Source organism: Zootoca vivipara, chromosome 1, assembly GCF_963506605.1.
Source record: "Zootoca vivipara chromosome 1, rZooViv1.1, whole genome shotgun sequence".
NCBI classification, from domain to species: Eukaryota; Metazoa; Chordata; class Lepidosauria; order Squamata; family Lacertidae; genus Zootoca; species Zootoca vivipara.
In genome coordinates, this window is record NC_083276.1 from 96,595,293 (window position 1) to 96,615,282 (window position 19,990).

A 19,990-nucleotide genomic window follows, 5' to 3' on the forward strand; every position below is an offset into this window, starting at 1 on the left:
TTTGTGACGCGCATGCGCGCTCCGCGTCGAGGCAAACGGACCGCTGGGGAGGCCGCGGAGGGGCAGGCAGCGGGGCCGAGCGCTTGTGCATAATAAGCCCAGGCCCGACGGTCCGCCGCTGCCGCCATTATGCTGTGGTTCCCTGGCACCATCCCGGCCGCCATTGCCGCCGCCAAACAGCGCAGCGCCGTCTTCGTGGTGTTTGTGAGAGGTACGGGCCCACCCCTGTGTTTCCCTAACGTGAGGATGGGCGGCGGGAGGGGGAGGGTTTCGGCTGCCTCCGTGCCTCTCTTCTTAGGCTTCTTTCCCTCCCCGCCCAGCCTCAGGCGAGCTCCTCCCGCGGGGCCTTTGGGTCCGACGCCCTGTCCTCGCGACTGCCCAGCAAATTTGGGAAGAGTAGAGGGGCTTTTGCCCGTTCAGCCGGTTTTCCCCTTTAACGAAAGAAAAAAAGGGGGGAGGTGCCTTCTTTAAGGATGGGGGTGGCGGCGGAGAAGAGGGGAAACCCAGCCAGATGGGCAGGGTATAAATAAATTGTTGTTGTTATGAGGAGCGCCCGCGTTTCTCTGGAAATATCTAAACGTAGCACACGTACGTGAGGGCACTCGTGTGCAAATAGCTCTGTCGATAGAGCGTGAAGACTCCTAATCACAGGGTCATGGTTTCGAGCCCCACGTTGGGCCAAAATATTCCTGCATTGCGGGGGGTTGGACTAGATTACCCCCGTGGTCTCTTCTGTGGTCTCTTACGGGTGTCGTGGTGCGAGGAAGGGAATTGGCGATTTAGTGGAAACATCCCCGTGTCCTGTAATAACAGTTGGCTCCCTTCCTTCCAATGCCTGTTACAGAACAGGCCTCCCTAGCTCAGTGCTTGTAAAAAAGCCATGCCTATATGCTTCCTTCAGTAAGGTCTTGTGCTTCCTTTTCTCTCTCTCTCTCTCTCCCCCTTCCTTTATCTTGTAAGCCCAGCCTAATGCTTCTTGCTTGTTCTTATTCCAGTGTATCCATAGCAGCCATATGTGTGTTCTGGAGCTTGGCACTGATTTGGTGCTCTCTCCTGTCTTGTGACCTGTATCGGAGCAGTGCTAGCTGTGTCATGCTGAGCAGGAAATAAAATGCCTTCATTGCGTAGGATAAGAAGGAATTTTTAATGTGCATTCCTTCCTTCATGGAACCCAAGGCAGCGTACATGTATGAAAGGACTGACTGAATCGAAACATGCTTAGCTTCGGCAAGCTGGCTGCATCATGTGTTTTTACATCCTGGAAGCGGTATCTGTAGCACTTCCTATGTTGTTGGAAGTTGGTGTGGTGGGAGTTGTGGCCTGACAGCATCTGGAGGGCCACAATTTCACAATTTGTGCTTTATGACATACACTAGTGCCATGTATCCTGCATATAGTTTCTGGGAGGACTTGTTGGTTTAAAGTTCATCCATGTTTGAATATGTTAGGTTCAGGTCATCACATTTTGGTTTGGTGCTGTAGCACACAACTAGAAGTTCCTGTGGGAAAGTCACATAACATTAACCTTTAAAAGCCAATGCATGCATCAAACGCTGGAGATTATTGTCACACTATACTTTCATTAAACTGGTTTTCTGTAGAATCTGGTATGACTTCTTCCCCACAATGTAAATATTTGTCATGATTCTTCAGCTGGGGACCTGTCTTCAGGAAGATAGTAAAGGGCAATAATCATTCCCACAATTACCTCACATTTTCTCAAAAATGACCTGTAATACCTTTGATACTGTCATTGCCATTTCCATACTACTACTTTTTTCTTAAGACTCAGGACAAATTATAAAGAGTAGCCTTTTGCCTGTGCTATGCAAACTTCCACTTACGTTCCTGCTGCCTGTCACCTTTTTTGGAATTGCACAAATACTTTTTATGTATCTAATTTCTCTTGTTACCTCTCTTTCCTCCCATCCCTCCTAAATATATGTGTAGTCGTAAGTTCTGAAAGTACTTTTACCATAACTGGAAAAATCTGGCATCTGGTCATGCAAATGCATCAGAATGTGCCTAATTTGTTCTGCCTTTGACCTGTTTGCTATGAATTCTGGATGCAGTTCTATTTTCTTAATATTCCCACATGAGCTTACAGTAACTAGACTACAGAGAACTATTAAGGCCTTGCAGATTTAATGTCAGTGTGCATGAACTTTTAGATTCCCCACTGAAATAAAAGGGACAAGGAAGTGCTTCAATTTAGAATATTCTGTCCCGTGTGTCAATCATTTGGGAGACTTCTTCTAGTTAAGTAAAACTAGAGAGCTTATTGGTAGTTTACAGAGTACAGTACTGTATCCTCAGATCTACTAACAAGCATACAGGAAGCTAAGTTAGCTAAGATAGGCTGTTAGGTGTTCACTTGTTACATTTGTCCATGCCAGGATTTTTGTATATTTGACACTTCTGATAAAAAATTAATATTCTTCTATTATAGTGTGCAAAATATCTGCCTGCACATGCCATTGTTATTCTAGAATCCAAAATAATAGATTGTTAAACTGTTTAGTATACAGATGTTAAAATAGAATGCACTAGAATCTGCTGTCTGCATTATTATTATTTAATTGTAAGAGCACTAAGAGTTGTATCCAACTACACTACTGCATGCACAGAATGATTTCCACACCCTTCATATCATCTTAAAATCTGATCTAGAGGATTGGAGAAACCCTAGGGCAGAAAAGGGACGCAGAGTTCCATTGTGCTTGCGAAAGTTGTTCCATGCTTGCAGCTATATAGTTGGATTCAACCCTATATCCTTTCCTCATTTGCACTATAGTATGCAATCATTCCACTTGTGACACAGGATTAGAAAGTATTCTGGGCACACCCTTCGAGATAGGTGGTGGAAGTCACGTTGTTTATGTTTCACTAAAAATTGATACAGAGATGGCCTGCATTTCATAGAATGGTGGAGCTTCAGGATATGCACACATATTTTGAAATCTCACTGTTTTAGTGTATTTGATGTATCTTAATTGACAAGGCAACAGGAGAGAATGAAATATTTTTCTGCATCTGTGGAACAATTGTTGACAGCTCCTGGACATTATGCAGCAAAATTATTACCAATACGTTTCTAGTAACTGGGTTTTCAGGAATTTGGAAATGTGTGGCATCCAGTTTTGTTCTGAATAGTGATAGTAATGGTATCTATATTGTGGTTGGTTGTTGTTGTTGTTTAGTCGTTTAGTCGTGTCTGACTCTTCATGACCCCATGGACCCATAGCACGCCCAGGCACTCCTGTCTTCCACTGCCTCCCACAGTTTGGTCAAACTCATGTTTGTAGCTTTGAGAACACTGTCCAACCATCTCGTCCTCTGTCGTCCCCTTCTCCTAGTGCCCTCAATCTTTCCCAACATCAGGGTCTTTTCCAGGGAGTCTTCTCTTCTCTACAGTTCTGGAAAATTGTCCATAACTGGAAATGGTTACCGTTTGACTTGCTGCCTACAGTTGGCTTTTTTGGATACACCAAAAAGCTGCTTAGAGAGAGGGTGGGATATAAATATAGTAAATAACTCAAAAGAATTGAAGTCATCTATGTCAATTTAATGATCTAAAGTATTTCCAAATTTTAACACAACACTGGATAGGCTGAAACAGGCACTTCCAACTCCCAAGAGACTGTGATCTACTCCCAGTATTAAAAAAAAAAGTCATTGGAGGAGGAGCGTTCTTGGGGTGGGTGGATTGTCCAAAGTTGTTGAGCTTTTTTTAGGAGGGAAGTGCCCAGAGTTGTTGAGCTTTTTGTGGGAGGATTGCATAGAGGTTTTTTTAGCTTTTTCCTCGTACCTTTTTGGACACGATAAGGATCCTATGATCTACCAGGATCAGTCTGGGATCTACCGGTAGGTGCAATCTACTGGTTGGACATCCCTGGGCTAAAACAATCAGCCCACCCAGCATAGCCAATGGTCAGGGATGTTGTAGTCCAGCAATATTTTTTTGTGGTTGCCGTTTCCCTCATCCCTGGGCTAAAATATTGAAATTTTGCAGCCATCTTTGAAGTGAAAATTACTAGAATAGTCAGGCCCCGCAGTCTTAAGCAAAAACAGTATCATCAAACTGGTGAAAACTCATAACAGCTAGAAGAGTGCAGAACTGTTATAATTGATTGTGGCACAATGGAATGATTGCTTAAAAGCATTGAAATTTGTCAGTTTTGCAAAGTCAGTTATATAGCATTTTGTAAATCAACAGTACTCAGCTTGTGCATGGTATGTTTCTTGCATGTCCTCTGCATTTTACATTGCATGATGAATATCCCTGTGGGAAATCAGCACACTTGAGCTCTTTATTTTTCTTTCCATGTTCTCTCTAGGGAAGTGATTCTGGAGTACACAGATTATAGCTGTGCTATCAATTGGCTCAGCTCAGCAATTTTCTATGTGTGCCTGCCTCTTGTCAATACTGCAAGAGTTGTTCTTAAGCATAGTTTAATTATACAAGTTAATCTATTGACAATATCATTTGAAAAAATGTAACCTCCCTTTCTCAGACCACTGTACTTTACTAAGTATCGGTATATGCACAGAAAATATGGTGGACTTTTCTGTTGTAAAGCTCTGTAGGTATTAAATAGTGATGAGATACAGTATGCTACTCAGAAGTCAAATGGAAAGCAACAGTATTAAATCAGATCACATACCTATGATCTTTCCCCTTCTGTTCTGTTACATGTATTTGTATTCAGCTTTGCACTCTTTCCTGAAAACTCTGGTCCTTGAGTTTGGAGAGCATATTGGGGAAACATAATGAGAAGTGTGTTCCTATCAAAAGTATGAATAAGGGATTCAGACACACTTTCTGTCATAAGTTTTCAAAGTTTATTTTATTTTTTAAAAAATAATTTTTATTGAATTTTACATAATTTAAGTTTTCAAAGTTTAAACCCTGCTTCTTCAACTACAGATGTGAAAAGCAGCAGATACCATGGGAAGGGTCCACACTGCACCTACTCATCAATCCTCCTGGAAACTGGGAAGCTTGGGCTCTTCCTGCATATCCCCCACTTCTCATATATGTTAATGGCTAAACAGTGCAGGAAAGATCCCCCACCATGAAATAAAGTAAGAAGGGCCTTGAAGTGAATAGAAGGTTTCCCTAAAAAATTGTTGTTTTTAAACTGATAGTATCTTAAGTTATAAATAGAAGGGGAGAGCAAGAATTAAGTCATGTTTCGGCCAGATGCAGGTGCTGCTTCAAACACTTCACATTACTGTAAAGTTGTTGGCATCCCTCTGTCTCAAGAGACAATGGAGTGCGTCTCCAGGGGTGAAGTCAAACCGCTGTGTTAGAACCAGGGCGCAACCTGGGAGTGTGTATGGGGGACCTGGGCTGCCCAGACAAGACTCCCCTCTTGGCCTTGCTGATGTGATCTAAAGGAAAGCAGAACAATACATTTGGCACCAGTTGAGCTGCAGGAGTTGCTGAAAGGAAGCGTACAAAATGCCATCCAACCACCTTAGGGAATCCACTCCATGTTTGTGTAAAATATATAAAAACACAAATTCATGGAATTCAAACAAACAAAAATAGGGTCTAATCTTATGGGCCAGGGAAAGCCCTGGCTGAAAGTGTGTGTGTGTGTGTGTGTGTGTGTGTGTGTGTGTGTGTGAAGTACAGGAGTAATCTCATGCATAGATCATATTGCTGGAAGTAGGAGGGACTGCTGTGTATAACATTGGTAGCTTGAACTTTTAGGATATAGTTTGGCTGACGCATTAGGATCTCAGAGAGAAACATTACATCAGTTACAAATGGATTTAGATTTAAGATAGTGGGTGAATGAAGGTATAGAAGACTCTTCCACACCACTTAACTTATATTTGATTACTTCACTTATGAAGAGCTGCTAATAGTTCCCTTGCTCCTTTGAACTGGCAATAATTATTCTCTTTCAAATTCTGCCCTCTTTCAGTTGCTGAAATTGTGAATTATCATAGATGAAAATATAAATGAACACTCCATGCCTAATTTCATTGGGGGAACATTGCAAATTGTCAGCAGGCTTTCTATATGGGTTGTTATAGCTTTGTTCTATTAAAAATTGTTACTTTGCTTTTACAGTAATTGCACATGAATATGTATGCTTTTATATTGCTATATGAATACCTGTTTCAAAGGCAGAAATTATCCATTAAATTGCTTCTAAAATGTTACAGTTTTCTAGAACCTGGTGCATTGTTTGCCCACTTTGTTGTCCTTTAAAAATCATAGGATTGACAGATTATAAAATAAATACTAGCTATTGGCCTTTTAGAGTGGTGAAATATTTATTTGCTGGAACATGAGTTAGCAGTTGCAAACAGAATAGTTATAATTTTTTCATATGTAAATTAATAAAATAACAAATACAAGTTGATCTATTGCACATACGGATGTAATTATCAGTCATATTTCTAGCACAATCCCTTTGATCACGTGATCTGAAAATGTTTTAAATGAACACCAAACTGTGAGAGACCCTTGTTTTGTGGAGCACTGCATGTTGATGTTGCACCCCCTTTACATAATTATATGTCACTTGCCTTTCTTGTTTGGGTCATCTGGAGCTGCTGGTTGTGCATATCTTGCACCTGTTGTTTGTGACACTTTTGAGTCTAGAGTCTTTTTTTTGAAGTTGAGCTGTTGGCACCTGGTAAGTGGGTTATACTATCTTTGGGTCTATCCCAACTCTGTAGTTGTATGATCATCCTTGCCCTAAAGTTATAAACATTGTATTTCTAGTATGTTGTAATCTGTAATTAATCTATATTTGCATCTGTGAAGAAGACTTCTTGTTTTTCACAGGGGATGATGAACAGTCCATAGAGATGGCTGCCAGCTGGGAGAATGAGAAAGTGACTGAAGCAGCAACAGATGGCTTTGTAGCTATTAAAATAGATACCGAAAGGTTTGGCAACTTCTTTTACTGTTGTTTTCGTTGTTAGTAGTAATTTACTTTTAAAGAGACCTTTGTATAATCAATATGTAGTTATTTTGGAAGGGAATTCACTTGGTATGTGTGTGGAATATCCAACTTGACATTAAGAAAGTATATATTTTACTGATTAGTTTAATTTATTCTCGTTATATTTATGCTACTCCATTCTCCATTAAAATAAGATCCAACTGATACTTTTCACTCTGAAAATTAAAAGCCATAATACTTTCAGGAGGACTTTAAAGTCTGGAGGAGACAAACCATGAACCCATGTTCAGATGACACCTAAGACAAACCATGGCTTAACTCAGGCATAGGCAAACTCGGCCCTCCAGATGTTTTGGGACTAAAACTCCCATCATCCCTAGCTAACGGGACCAGTGGTCAGGGATGATGGGAATTTTAGTCTCAAAACTTCTGGAGGGCCAAGTTTGCCTATGCCTGGATTAACTCACAGGACTGGAGAAGGAACAAAGCAGCCATGATCTCCTTTCCTGGAACCCATAATTTCTGCTAAGCCATGGTTTAGCATAACATTACATATGAACTGAGCCATTGTATAATCTGCATACTGTTTTATATGTTAATTTCAGTGTAGTGTTTCAGGGAAATAAAAATTAATTTGTTGTGATCCTACAAGGCTTTTAAACAGTCAGATATACAATAACAATCTTAACTGATTATTTTATGACATTTCATATTATTAGTGTGATTGTCTAAACTTGATACTTTTTTTTACACAGTGAAGCCTGCCTGCAGTTCTCCCAAATCTGTATCCTTGAACAAAGTATAATAAATTGAATCATTTCAAACTCAGATTCTGTCTGTTCTCCTTTACGGCTTCATATGCTTGGAACTTCCTTCCAGAATACCTGTGTGATGCTACCTTTCTTACTCCATCTAAACCATCTTCAAACCCACCTTTTTCTGAAGCCTTTGTCAGTTTCCTGGTTACTGTAACTGGTGACTAAGCCTAAGTATGTGAAAGTGAAACACCCCTTGTATATCTCACCTCCACTTCCTAATATTGTGAATATTAATAATAGATAATAATTTAGTATTACTGTTCTCAATAGAGAGGCATCAAAACCATAGTCATTTCTGGCTCTCCTCAATGGGGGTTTATCTCTGGTTTTTCATCCTGTGCTTTTCTTAATTGTTTATATAGTGATATGGTGTATACTGAAAAACTGGGACTTTGAGGGTGCTGTTCCATGAAGAAAACAGGTTGCATGAAACAGCACCATGATTGGGATGGTTGTGCTACTTGTAACCATCTTGGCTAAGGTTTATTGAATAACTACAGTATCTGGCATGAGCACCATTTCAAAAAAACAGGGTGGCCAAACTAAAGATAGTTCTTCAATTTTTATTTACAGCAAGTTGATTTGCAGTAAATTTAACAAATAAAAGTCCACCATGCTATTGACTTTTGAGCTTCACTACCAAAACATGTTATTGTGTGTGGAATGTTAGTTGATGCCAAAATGATTAGACTAAGACATGTAAAATAGCATCTACTACAACCTTGATGTACTGAGGCAATTTACTCCTGAGTACCAATGACAGAGACAAATCACAGGGAAGGCTGTTTTCTTCATGGTCCTGCTTATGAGCTTGCCAGAGGGATTTGACTGGCTGCTGTTAGGTAAACTAAGCTGGGCTAAATGAATCAGGGTAGAAACAAAGCAGTATTTGACCATGAACTACGGCCCATATGATTTAATTGAATCTCAAGATGTGGCTCACAGAGGATGCCATTTAAAAACAAAAGAGGTGTATGCTTGAGGTTAGAAGTGATCCTTCTAATTTTTGTTTTCATTCAAAAGATTTTCGTGCGAACTGTCTCCATGATAATTTGACACATTTATTTAAGAGCTGGGAGAAGGGGTGAGGCAGCAGAAAAGTGATGGGCTTGGTATCACTTAAATTTTCCATGGGGAATTCAGATATTTCTGTACTGGTAGCATCAGTTTGCTATAGGTGGCATCCAGTTGGTATCCCATCACTGATAAAAGGTGCTGTCAGCAAATCAGGAAGACAGGCACTTTTCAGTTACACCCCTCCTCCTCTAGCCCTACATACTAGGCTTCAGAAGGCACCTATATTCGGAAAGAAGGGGAAACTGTCTCCCCCATTTCACTGAGGGGCACTAGTTCAATATCATCCTATATGCTTTGCTTAGCTGTTTGCAATAACTTATAATCATTTGCATTTATGTTTCTTTTCCAATTTACTTTTGCCTTCATTACAATTGAGATGTTGTCCTTTACTATTGCTGCATAGATCCTGTAGTGTGTGTTCCATCCAGTTTCTTTATAGGAGACAATGGAGTCCCGTTGGAAGTGATTGCTGGCAGCGTTTCTGCAGAGGAACTTGTTACAAGAATTCATAAAGTCAAGCAGGTAAGAAATAGTGACTGACCTGGTTTTTCAGCATAGTGAAATAAATGTTTAAAAGTTCATTCCTGTTTAATGAATTACAGGCAGGAAAGGTCACTTTGTCAGTATGCCTATACTGTAGATAGAAGTGTGAATTCTATATGTTCTTGCTTGCTGAAAGAATATTTAATCATACTGTAGTTATGCTAAATTAAGCCAGTTTTATGTACTAAGTTGGAAATGTACTAATAGAGCAATAATGACTTTTTCTAGACGACATTTTTTCTTGATGGGCTTGACCATTAAAAAAAAATCACTCCTGAAATGTACTTGTTTCTCACCCTTTTTTAATGCAGCAAGAAAGGTCAGGTCACATGTGTTTCCCCCCGCTTGCCCCTTTAAGATCAGGCTATGGATGGGATCTGTTCCGGAGCTCTGGTTGGATCCCAAGGTTTCCGCAACCAGAGGGACCGCTTATGTACATGCATGCAGCATGGTAGAGCGTTTCTGTGCATGCGGTGAAACACTTACAGGTTTGCTGCTTTCGCAACCCGAAGTTTGTTACCGGAGGGTAACGTAAGCCGAGGTGCTATTGTAATTAGTCTTGAGACATGGCATAGAAATATTGTCCCCTTCACACACACCCACTGGCACTTCTATGATTATTTTACTGCAAACTGACAAACTGGTAATCTGGATTAAGTTTTCCATAAAATTAGGCCAGGTGGTAACCCAAGCTTTTTATTTAATCCTAGCTGCCTCTTAAGTGTGTACCAGGGCATGTGCTATTCAAGCATCTTTTTCTAAATGTTGTATCTTTCCTTGTCAACCCCTGTGATATTAGTTTGCCTTCAGCCTCTGCCTGTGGGATAATATTATATACTAATTTGATAGTAATATTCAAGGCTCCTTGACTTGGTGACCTATACTTAAGTGGTCTGGAATTTTGTTATAGAACTCTTTTTCTCATTCTGCAACTGCTAAAAGAGGGGACAGAGCTGTGCTACACACCAATTTTCAGGAGATATAAAACAACAGAGAAAAACTGCAAACAAAACGACTTGTTCTCACATTAAGAAATAGTAATATATGACATATTTTGCTTCCTTCTCCCTCTGCCATATGCCAATAGAAGGGTTATTGTACTCATTTCAGAAGATCTTTAGCTACACAGTACTCTTGAAAGTGAAGTCATCCATAAAATAAGTTGCTTTTTCTTTCTGCAGTCAAACAGGGCCTTTGACAGCCATGGTTCTTCTCTTATTACCATGTATTAGTATCATACAAATTGCACTCTTAAGCTTACTATTTGTAGATTAGGCTACGTGAGCATCAGTTTTGTACTTTGAAGCCTAGCAGTTGTTTTCACTTTGGTTTAGAAAATGGCTTAAAAATCAAATGTTCTGGAATTACAGCCATTACTGATATCTACACTTCTTTCTTCCTTAGATGCACACGTTAAAAAATGAAGCAATTGAAAGTTCTGTGCCGTGTTCCTCATCTTTAAATGGCATCACAGAGGACTCTCAGTCCCAAACAGCTGAGCTTGCTGAATCACAGCCTGAAAGGCTAAGTGTATCCTCAGCTGGTAAGTATGTGTGGCTCCCTACATTCAAGATTAGTATTTACATATGGAGTTAAAATGGTCTTTCAAAAGTAAAGGATGGAAAAGTCCTCCTTTAAGTGATTACTATTTTTGTGTGTGCCTCATTATGCTACTACCTTTTAAGTATTCTTTCAGTCCCCTCCCTAACTGCTGCTTGTCCCTGCCACACTCTTTGTCATCGACAGTTGTTTCTTCAGGGCTGCATCAAGAACAGGACAGGGCCAGCCATGCCTTGCTCATTCTAACACAAGGAAAGAGTGGTACAGAGACAGGTGAAGCAGAGGTTGTAGTGCTGTCAGGTACACTACTGGCCTTGCTGAGAATGAGCAATTCAGTACATTAATTAGGCAAAGGATATCTGAAACTATGTTAATTGCTTAACTGTTGTGAAGAACCTGGATCCAAAGTATTCAGAATATCAACTTTGTGCAGAAGCAGCTGAAGGTGTTCTTGATTCTAAATAGTGAGCTAGTTTGGATCATTAATATTCATAGTGGCATGATAACAATATTTTGTAAGAGTTCATATAGCAATTGCTTACGATGGTAAAATGTTGGTACTTTCCCCTTTCCCATCTCCTTCTTTTCACTTACCTGTTATGTTATTTCTAAACTACTTAAGGTGAAGCAAATTTGGACCAGACAAATGTGGAAAGTGACGGAAGGGGGGAATTGGAGACTACAGATGACCTTACAGCCAAAGTAGAAAGGTATGTTTTTTGCAGACTTTCTGGTTATTCTAGAAAGCAACCTTGAGCCCCGAGGGCTGCATGCAGCAGTGGGAAAGCAAGTTGAGGATTGTCTGGCAGTTTCCATGGTCAGAGCCAGACACACACATGCATGCAGACTCACTCGCTTTTCCAACATGCAAACACACAGAGAAAAGATGGGACTGTGTGGCAAGCACAAGACTGCCTGTAATAACTGTGTCATCCATATCTATCAGACTGCATCAATTCAAGAGGAGATTGCCACCACTTATCATTACTTATTATTTCTAGAGTCTGATTGAAGGGTCAAACCATCAAGCAAAGGCTTAAAAGGCAGATAGTGTGAGAAGAAGCCATTTCAAGAGAATGTGAAAAGCACAGGAGAGGGCAAAATTACACAGATCTGTCATTTGAATTGCACTTCTCAACTGTAGTGCAGAGCTACAATGCAGTTTAAATTACCTATCAAAACAGTCCAGATCTTTTTAAATGCCTTTTGAAACCTGATCTTTGGCAAATGTCTTCTGGGTCTATGACAGGCTCTCATGCTGTGTTATTTGCTGCCATCCAACCCTTCTCCAGCTTTGCAACAGCACAGAATGAAGGTGGTGGTGTTTTTTACCCACAGTTTTCTAGTCTGTGCATCTTCATGGCAAAGTTCTTACCCCTTTTCTGTCATACTAAAGTTAATTCGCCAGGCCTGTGCATTTGGCAGTGCAGGCAAGGAAGTACTATATGCAACTGAAAAGTTAATAAATGATAATATTCAGTTACTGTTTTTGCTTGTTATTATGTTACATATTTTTGTGTTTTTATATTGTAAACTGCCCTGTGGCTTTTGGATAAAGGGCAGTATAGATATTTAATAAATATAAAATTAATAATGGTAATAGAACTGTGGTTGGAAAGCAGAATTGCTGTATTATAACATACTGCGTTTCAGTTTTGGGTGGTTTTGTTTTTTTGGCACAGTCATGTATAACACTTTGATGTGCACTTCCCCACAGAAATAAGATTTCACCTTGTGTTTGTATTCTTCTAAATTTAGAGTAACAAAGAAACTTGAAGAAAGAAGAGAAGAGAAAAAGAAAGAAGAAGAACAGGTAGAGTGTAACTGAATTTATAATGTTGCATTTTATTTTTATTTTGAAAAACGTCTAAGCTGCTTAATAAAATAAATACTGTACATAAAATAATATAAACAGAGTATCAATAATACATAACCCCCCCAAAATAATAAATAATAATAATAATATTAAATTATAGGGACAGGCTTGCTGGAATAAAAATGATCAGGTGGCTGAAGCAGCAATTTCATTGCTCTTTTAATGTCCAGGAATTTTCCATTAAATTTTCAGGAAAATTTTAAATTTGTTGTGTATTTATATGATACTGTTTATTTAAAAGCTACGTTAAAGGTACCCCTGACCATTAAGTCCAGTCGTGGACGACTCTGGGGTTGTGCGCTCATCTCGCTCTATAGGCCGAGGGAGCCGGCATTTGTCCGCAGACAGCTTCCAGGTCACGTGGCCAGCATGACTAAGCCGCTTCTGACGAGCCAGAGCAGTGCACGAAAACACCGTTTACCTTCCTGCTGTAGTGGTACCTATTTATCTACTTGCACTTTGATGTGCTTTTGAACTGCTAGGTGGGCAGGAGCTGGGACCGAACAACGTGAGCTCACCCTGTTGCGGGGATTCGAACCACCAACCTTCCAATCAGCAAGCCCTAAGGTCTGTGGTTTAGACCACAGTGCCTCCCACATCCCTTTAAAAGCTTAGGAAAGGTGTATTCTCTTTTCACTCAGAAGGAAATTAAGAAAGAAGTAGAAAGAAGAAAAAGTGGGAAAGATATGTTGGAGTACAAAAGGAAACAAGAAGAAGAACTTACAAAGCGAATATTGGAAGAAAGGAACAGAGAAAAAGCTGAAGACAGAGCTGCTAGGGAGCGCATCAGACAGCAGATTCAAATGGTAAGTCATCCATTACAAGGGGGCCTTCAACGAAGTGTTGTGTAGTGGAGTGCTCAGGATGTCATCCGCTCTATTCCTGTCACCATCTTCCCCTTTCTCCAGTTTCCTATTCCTGCCCCCCCTCAGCATTTCACTCTCACTCATTTTGCTGATACTTTGTGTGTTGAATATGGAGCATCACTCATTTATTAGTACAGTATACATATTTATTAGGTGAGCTTCTTGGAAAAAAGTAAATTCTTAGCAAATTGACCTTCAGTATACCATATTTTCCCATGTATAACGCCCCCATGTATAAGATGACCCCTATTCTTTGGGACCCCAAATTAAGGAAACGGAGAGATTGTTCAGAGTTGTTCAGCTTTTTGTGGGAGGGGGCGGATTGCTGCCAATCGCTTATCCACCTGGCCCCTGCTGCCAATCGCATGTCTTGCCGAAGCCACCAATCGTTTGTCAGTTCAAACACAATGGGTAAGCAAGGCTTCCAAACTCCTATTCCCAGTTGCACACAGGGAAGAGGGAGAGGACAAGTCTGAGGCTCGTTCATGGCACAGTAAAGTGTGGTTTAGCATGAAGATGGCATGTGAAGGATAAGTGTTCATTGAATATAATGAGAACAATTTTTGTCCCTCACCATATACAAGTGGTTGGTAGTAATTTCTTTCCATGAGACTGCATTGATTAAAATAGCCCCGATTGGACCATGGTAACATGTAGTGAATGTCTTTGTCCTCTTATGAAGGATCGTGCTGAAAGAGCAGCTCGTTTTGCAAGGTCCAAGGAAGAAGCAGAAGCTGCAAAAGCTGCTGCTCTTCAAGCTAAGCAGGCTGAATTGGAAGCCAGGAAGGAAGCATCACAGAGGGAAAGAAGGTGAATTCTTTTTCATCCCTTCATCCAACTCTTCCCATTCCCTTCACCTTGTACACACCATCTTCCTCATTTTTGTAGCATCATGCATTTTTTGCTTTGTCTCACTCCTTTTTCAGCCCATACAATTAACCTTATTTGCCCTCTCTCTCTTTGTAAAATGATAAACCCTCAGCCAAGAACATGTTTCTTCTGTATTCTGTATATTCTCTTAGTGTGCTACTCCTGCTAAAGAGATTTCAAATAATAATTTGATCTAACTTAAAAGTAAGTGCAGTTGATGAACTCTGCCTCTCTAATATCCCATGGTATATGAGTGAAGTGTTTAAAAGGAACTTAAGTGATGGAAGCTGTTCTTAAAATTCATTCTTATATTTTCCCTAGTGCTATAGCAAGAATTCAGTTTCGCCTTCCAGATGGATCCTCTTTTACCAATATTTTCCCTTCAGATGCCCCTTTGGAAGAAGCCAGACAATTTGCTGCACAGGTAAATGAGGATCTGTTTTATTTTAAAGTTAAAGAAGAGCATGTATGTATAGTTACCATAATCCCTTCAGGATTTTTGAGAGAAAGCTGGAACATTTGGGGAGGGGGGGAACAGGTGGCAGCTTTGGTCCTTTGTCTCAATGCTTGAGAAGGTTTTAAAGATGCCAGTTATTGATCTTGTTAGTTCATAACATTGACCATAAACAATGCGGATCAGTTGTATTAATACAACTGCTAAGCGAGCTGGTCTTCAGTTTGTTTCCCACTGTGCTAAGGGCAGTTGAGAAATGGGTACTCTGTGTGCACCAATATGCAACTTGTACACAAGTTAACTACCCTAATATCTGAACAATTGTAAACTGTTCTGAGAATATTTGTTAAACTAAATGATGAAAGTTTTACAGTCACATGTTACTACTCGTGTTGGCCTGGCCACAAAATAGGATGCTTCCAGGTGTCCTCAAACTTGCCCCAACTGGCATGCCTCTTGCATGATTTTTGGGTCTTGTGTATTCAGAAGACAAACATAGTAGGTGTTGGGCACAGATACCATGTGTAAATTAAAAGTGTTGTTTCCCCCCCTTTGAAATAACTTATTTTGAGATGAAACTCTGCATTTCATGGTTAAAGGTCCTTCCCATTTTTGTTTATTTCTAAATTTTAAGGGGAATACAAAGTACTTATCTGATTTGTTCTACTACAGACAGTTGGCAACACATATGGCAATTTCTCATTGGCGACAATGTTCCCCAGGAGGGAATTTACCAAAGATGATTATGGAAAAAAATTAGTGGACCTGGAACTTGCCCCAAGTGCTTCAGTAGTATTGTTGCCGGTAAGTGTGCTTTATGGAAAAGATTACTGAGGTATTCAAATTGTGCCATGAACTGTTTCACAACCATTCAATATTACTTCTTGGAATAACCTCATGTATTTATGGAGTTTCTTCTAGAGTCCAATTTTCAGTCCTGTTTGTTTTGTATCTTCAAACAGGCAGGAAGGCCAGGAACAGCAGTTGTCCAGTCTTCCAGTGGAGATTTTTGGAGATTCCTGGGTACTATCCTTTATCCACTGATAGCTGTTTGGCGATTTATTAGCAACTTCCTGTTTACGAATCCTCCTCCTTCCCAGCCTACTGCAAGACCTCATCAGCAGGATCACTCAAACCCTTCAGAATCAAACACTGCAGAATCAAGCAGGTAGGACTGACAAGTGCTCTTAAATTATTGTTTTTCACACCCTTTTCCCAGGAGTCCTCTGGTAGATGCAAGGGCTTGGGAGAAAGGCATAGTTTTCCCTTGTTTAGGCTGGGATACAGAGAAACTCTACATGAGTAACTAACATGCCAGTGGTTCAAACTGGCTTCTATGGACAGGATACCGTGTCCTAATGCAAATATACTTAGGAGTAAGCAATAAGAATGTGTTGCATCCTCCCTAGCCATCTTCACTTGGTAGGGTTTCTTTCTGAAACAGCAGTTTGGATTTCTATGCCAGCTGCTGCCAGAAAGATAGCTTCTGAAATGTATCCAGGAGCATTTAAGATTACATTTTGTGAATGTGCCAAATTAAGATCACCATGAGCCAGGAAGTGATAGCCTGGAACCAGCAGCAAACATGTCAGTGCACTGTAGTCATTCATAGGTGACATTGCCTCTGTTCTTCAGCTGAATCCACTTTAGGGTGCATTAATGTGAACTGAATAAAATTCTCCAGTTACTTCTCCTGTACAAGGCATATGTTAGAAGGGTGGCGGGGTGCTAGAATTGAACCAGGAGCTGAATTAATGGTACCTTCTGATGTCTAGAAAACATTGCCACTGTAGGGATTTAATCTCAAACTGCATTTCTTCTTTATTTAGACAAGCAGTCAGGAAACGAGTATTGGAAAAGCGGGGTGACGAATTCAAAAAAGAAGGCAAAATCTATAGACTGAGAACTCAGGATGATGGAGAAGATGATAACAATACTTGGAATGGAAATTCAACCCAACAGATGTAGTTTTTATGAGTAAACTGTGCATAGTAATCATTGATTTCCCCCTTTGATTTAGTTTAATCCTTCTGCTGCACAAGTGGGCTTGTATGAGTATGCTGCCTGCATTATGCCATATTCCTGTCATAGCACATGGAATAAGGTGTTAATTGTGTAGCTGGATACTGCAACTGTAACTACTGCCAAAAGCTCAAAGAATGTAAAAAAATCCCCATCTTCCATCAGCTTTCAGAATTTCATACTTACTAGCACTGTTGTCATCTGAAGGCACTTTTTAATCTATATAAATCTTGGAACAAATCAGAAGTCCAGATTAAAATGAGAGTCTGACTAGCAGAAGCATAATACCTTGCAAATTGGATAACTTATTTTTTCCCCTTTAGTGCTTCTGCAACTACAAGACTATACTGGTAGTTTTTAATCTCAGAGCATTCAATAAAGGTTTTCAAAAAAAAAAGAGTCGTCTGTACGTTCCTTATTTAGAAGTTCTCTGATACAAACCTTGACACTTTGCAATAAGTTATCAACTTGTACATTTATTTTAAAATTGTCCCCACCCCTTTTTACCAGGGTGAACTGCACATAACAATTCAAACAATAAAAATATTAACATCAACAATAGGTATTAAAATCAGTGCTTTTTTCAGGGAGTATTCAAGGGTACGCAGTACCAGCACCTCTTCTTGTTGTTAATACACCTGTTTTTCTACCAAAAAAAGAGCACTGATTAAAATAACTGTCTGTTCTAAACATGGGCAGGAGAAAAAACGATCCCATGATAAACTAATTAAATGCAAGCCGCAATATTTAAAACCTTTTCTGGCTGGCTTTTTTAGTCCTTTTTCTATATAGATATGAAAAAAGAGCAAGGCCTAGCACAGACATTAAGAATAGGGAAAAGAGCACATAAAGGCCTACTTCTGCATTAGACGAAGTCAAGTCCAGTCCCAAAAACTGCACCTTCATGGCTGAATTGTCGATAGGCCAAGCAGTGCTGCTCATTGGTGCCACAGTAGTACCTAGAAATGTAAGTGAAATTCACATGAATGACACTATGAGCAGGAAGTACCTTCTGATCACCCCTCATTTAACATAGCTGTCAACCCTCCCTTTTTTGCGGGAAACTCCCTTATTCCAAGCCACAGCTGTCAACTTTCCCTTTTTTTTGCTGGAAATTCCCTTATTCCAGCGCTGTTTCCCGCTGCTATCCTGGATTGTTAGATATACCGTAGACTGTCCCCGGTACAGGTGAGGCTGCTGATCCCTTATTTTCAAATCCGAAAGTGGGCAGCTATGTCATTTAAATCTTTTTTTACTTGCTTCTCCAGCCTTCCAAGATACATCAGGCCATTTGGGCAACTTTTATGTAAAAATCTAGACTAAATCATTTAAGGAAATTACACCAGAATTTTTTTTATTTTACACAGCCAACGTCTGTTACCATATATCACCTTTCCAGAATCAGATGTCATTAACATGATATGCAAGTTTTCTATAAAAGCAAAGTTAATTTTTTAAAAACTTTTAGGTTCTTTTTACTGTACCACTTCATGGATTTTCCTAACTCCTCAGTTAGTAATTTACCTACCTCCAGATTGTGACTCAAGGCACAAATGAGGCCCAGTGGCTGGATCTGGAAAGCCATTACACCGGATGATAGATGAATAATATTTTGAAGACTCCTTTGGAATTCTGGATAGATTTGGGTCTGTAAAGTTGGTGTAATACAACCCAAATCTTTCAGCAAAGCCCACTGCCCATTCAAAATTATCCATCAGGCTCCATACAGTGTAGCCTCGCAAATCAACACCATCAAGTACAATTCCTGTTAAGGTGGTAGGGGGAAGTTTTTTTAAATGCAGCCCTATACATGCTTACTCTATACTGTACTTTAATGATCAACAGGGAGTAAAAATCAAAGGCCCCTTATTAACACTAGGTGCTTTACAAAGTATCCATTCCTAACAGAGATTGGCTGTACTTTAAAAATCCCAAATTCCTTTTGTATCCACAATCTGGATGATCAAAAAGTCATCAATTAATGGATTTTTTCTCACGTCTTCATATTTACTGGCAATGACAATAATGAAACCAGATAGTAGTAACCATTTTAGAGGACTTAATCCAGAGTAAGAGTATGATCTTGTGTCAATGGGAATTAAGCAACATATTCTGTCCTGATTCTGCAGACTAGTCTTTCACCCCTGAAGTCAATAGAAAGTGGAAGACCTGGGGCAGCTCCAGAAGACATGTTAACTCCCACACTAGAAACCAGTCTTGCTTTCTGCCCAGCCCTATGCAGACACAGCCACAGAAGGGCCTTACCACCAACTCTGTTGCAAGGAATGCAGGGCAGGGCAGAGGGTCACAGATCAATTTAAATCCATGAGTCACAAACATTTGGGGGGTGATTTGGAACCATGCAGAGGGGAAGCCACGTACCTTTTAAAGCTTCATTGATGTAACTCCTTAAGTAGTGTATTCTCCAAGTATCATTGAAGCCCCCGTCTATACGCTCTGAAATCCCATTCTCGGTCACATAAATAGGTGGGTCATTGTATTCTTCCTTGATCCACTTCAGGAGCCTCCTGAAGCCAAAAGGAGTCACCTTCAACCAAAAAGAACCAGAACCCAGCCAGCTGCGGTCTGTTATAGAGGCAACACCCCTGCAGAAGAGAACATGATAATGTGGGAAAAGGTTATTTGTATTGATCCATTAAATTCAGCTATTAATACTAGACAAGTAACCTCTTTTGTTGGGGGCTTAAGTGTGATGCGGTGTGCAATGTACTGGGTTTAGAGAGGAAAATGGGTGCTCGGCCTTAAAACTTTCTAGTAGATCACCAACTTGATGCCCTCCTGATGTTTTGGTCTACAATATCCATCAGCTGCAGCCAGCCCAACCAAGATTATTAGGCACAAAGTGAAAGCGCAGATTCCAGAAAAGTATACAAAAGAGTGGCTGGGGAAACCCAGCCAGATGGGTGGGGTATAAATAATAAATTATTATTATTATTATTATTATTATTATTATT

At 40.0% G+C, this 19,990-nt stretch overlaps 2 protein-coding genes across 3 annotated transcripts in view; one reads left to right on the forward strand and one right to left on the reverse strand.

Annotated features, from left to right (window-relative positions):
* On the forward strand, positions 1-17,393 carry UBXN4 (UBX domain protein 4). 2 transcript variants are annotated; one of them, XM_060279471.1, is made up of 13 exons: positions 1-211; positions 6,809-6,911; positions 7,685-7,713; positions 9,228-9,346; positions 10,772-10,910; positions 11,550-11,637; positions 12,686-12,740; positions 13,448-13,609; positions 14,352-14,479; positions 14,861-14,963; positions 15,666-15,797; positions 15,956-16,161; positions 16,823-17,393. In XM_060279471.1, the coding sequence occupies exons 1-13, from the start codon at positions 130-132 to the stop codon at positions 16,959-16,961; spliced, it is 1,485 nt and encodes a 494-aa protein (XP_060135454.1). In that variant the 5' UTR covers positions 1-129; the 3' UTR covers positions 16,962-17,393. The 2 variants fall into 2 exon arrangements, with proteins under 2 accessions (XP_060135454.1, XP_034986476.2); XM_035130585.2 differs by having other exon boundaries at positions 3-211; positions 13,445-13,609.
* Positions 16,014-19,990, reverse strand: part of LCT (lactase) — a 26,415-nt gene continuing 22,438 nt past the window's right edge. Inside the window, exons 15-17 of the mRNA XM_035130558.2 lie at positions 19,398-19,621; positions 18,544-18,780; positions 16,014-17,974 (exon numbers count right to left, since the gene is read on the reverse strand). Coding sequence (XP_034986449.2) covers positions 17,763-17,974; positions 18,544-18,780; positions 19,398-19,621 — 673 coding nt within the window. The 3' untranslated portion in view covers positions 16,014-17,762. The remainder of the gene's footprint in view (positions 17,975-18,543; positions 18,781-19,397; positions 19,622-19,990) is intronic.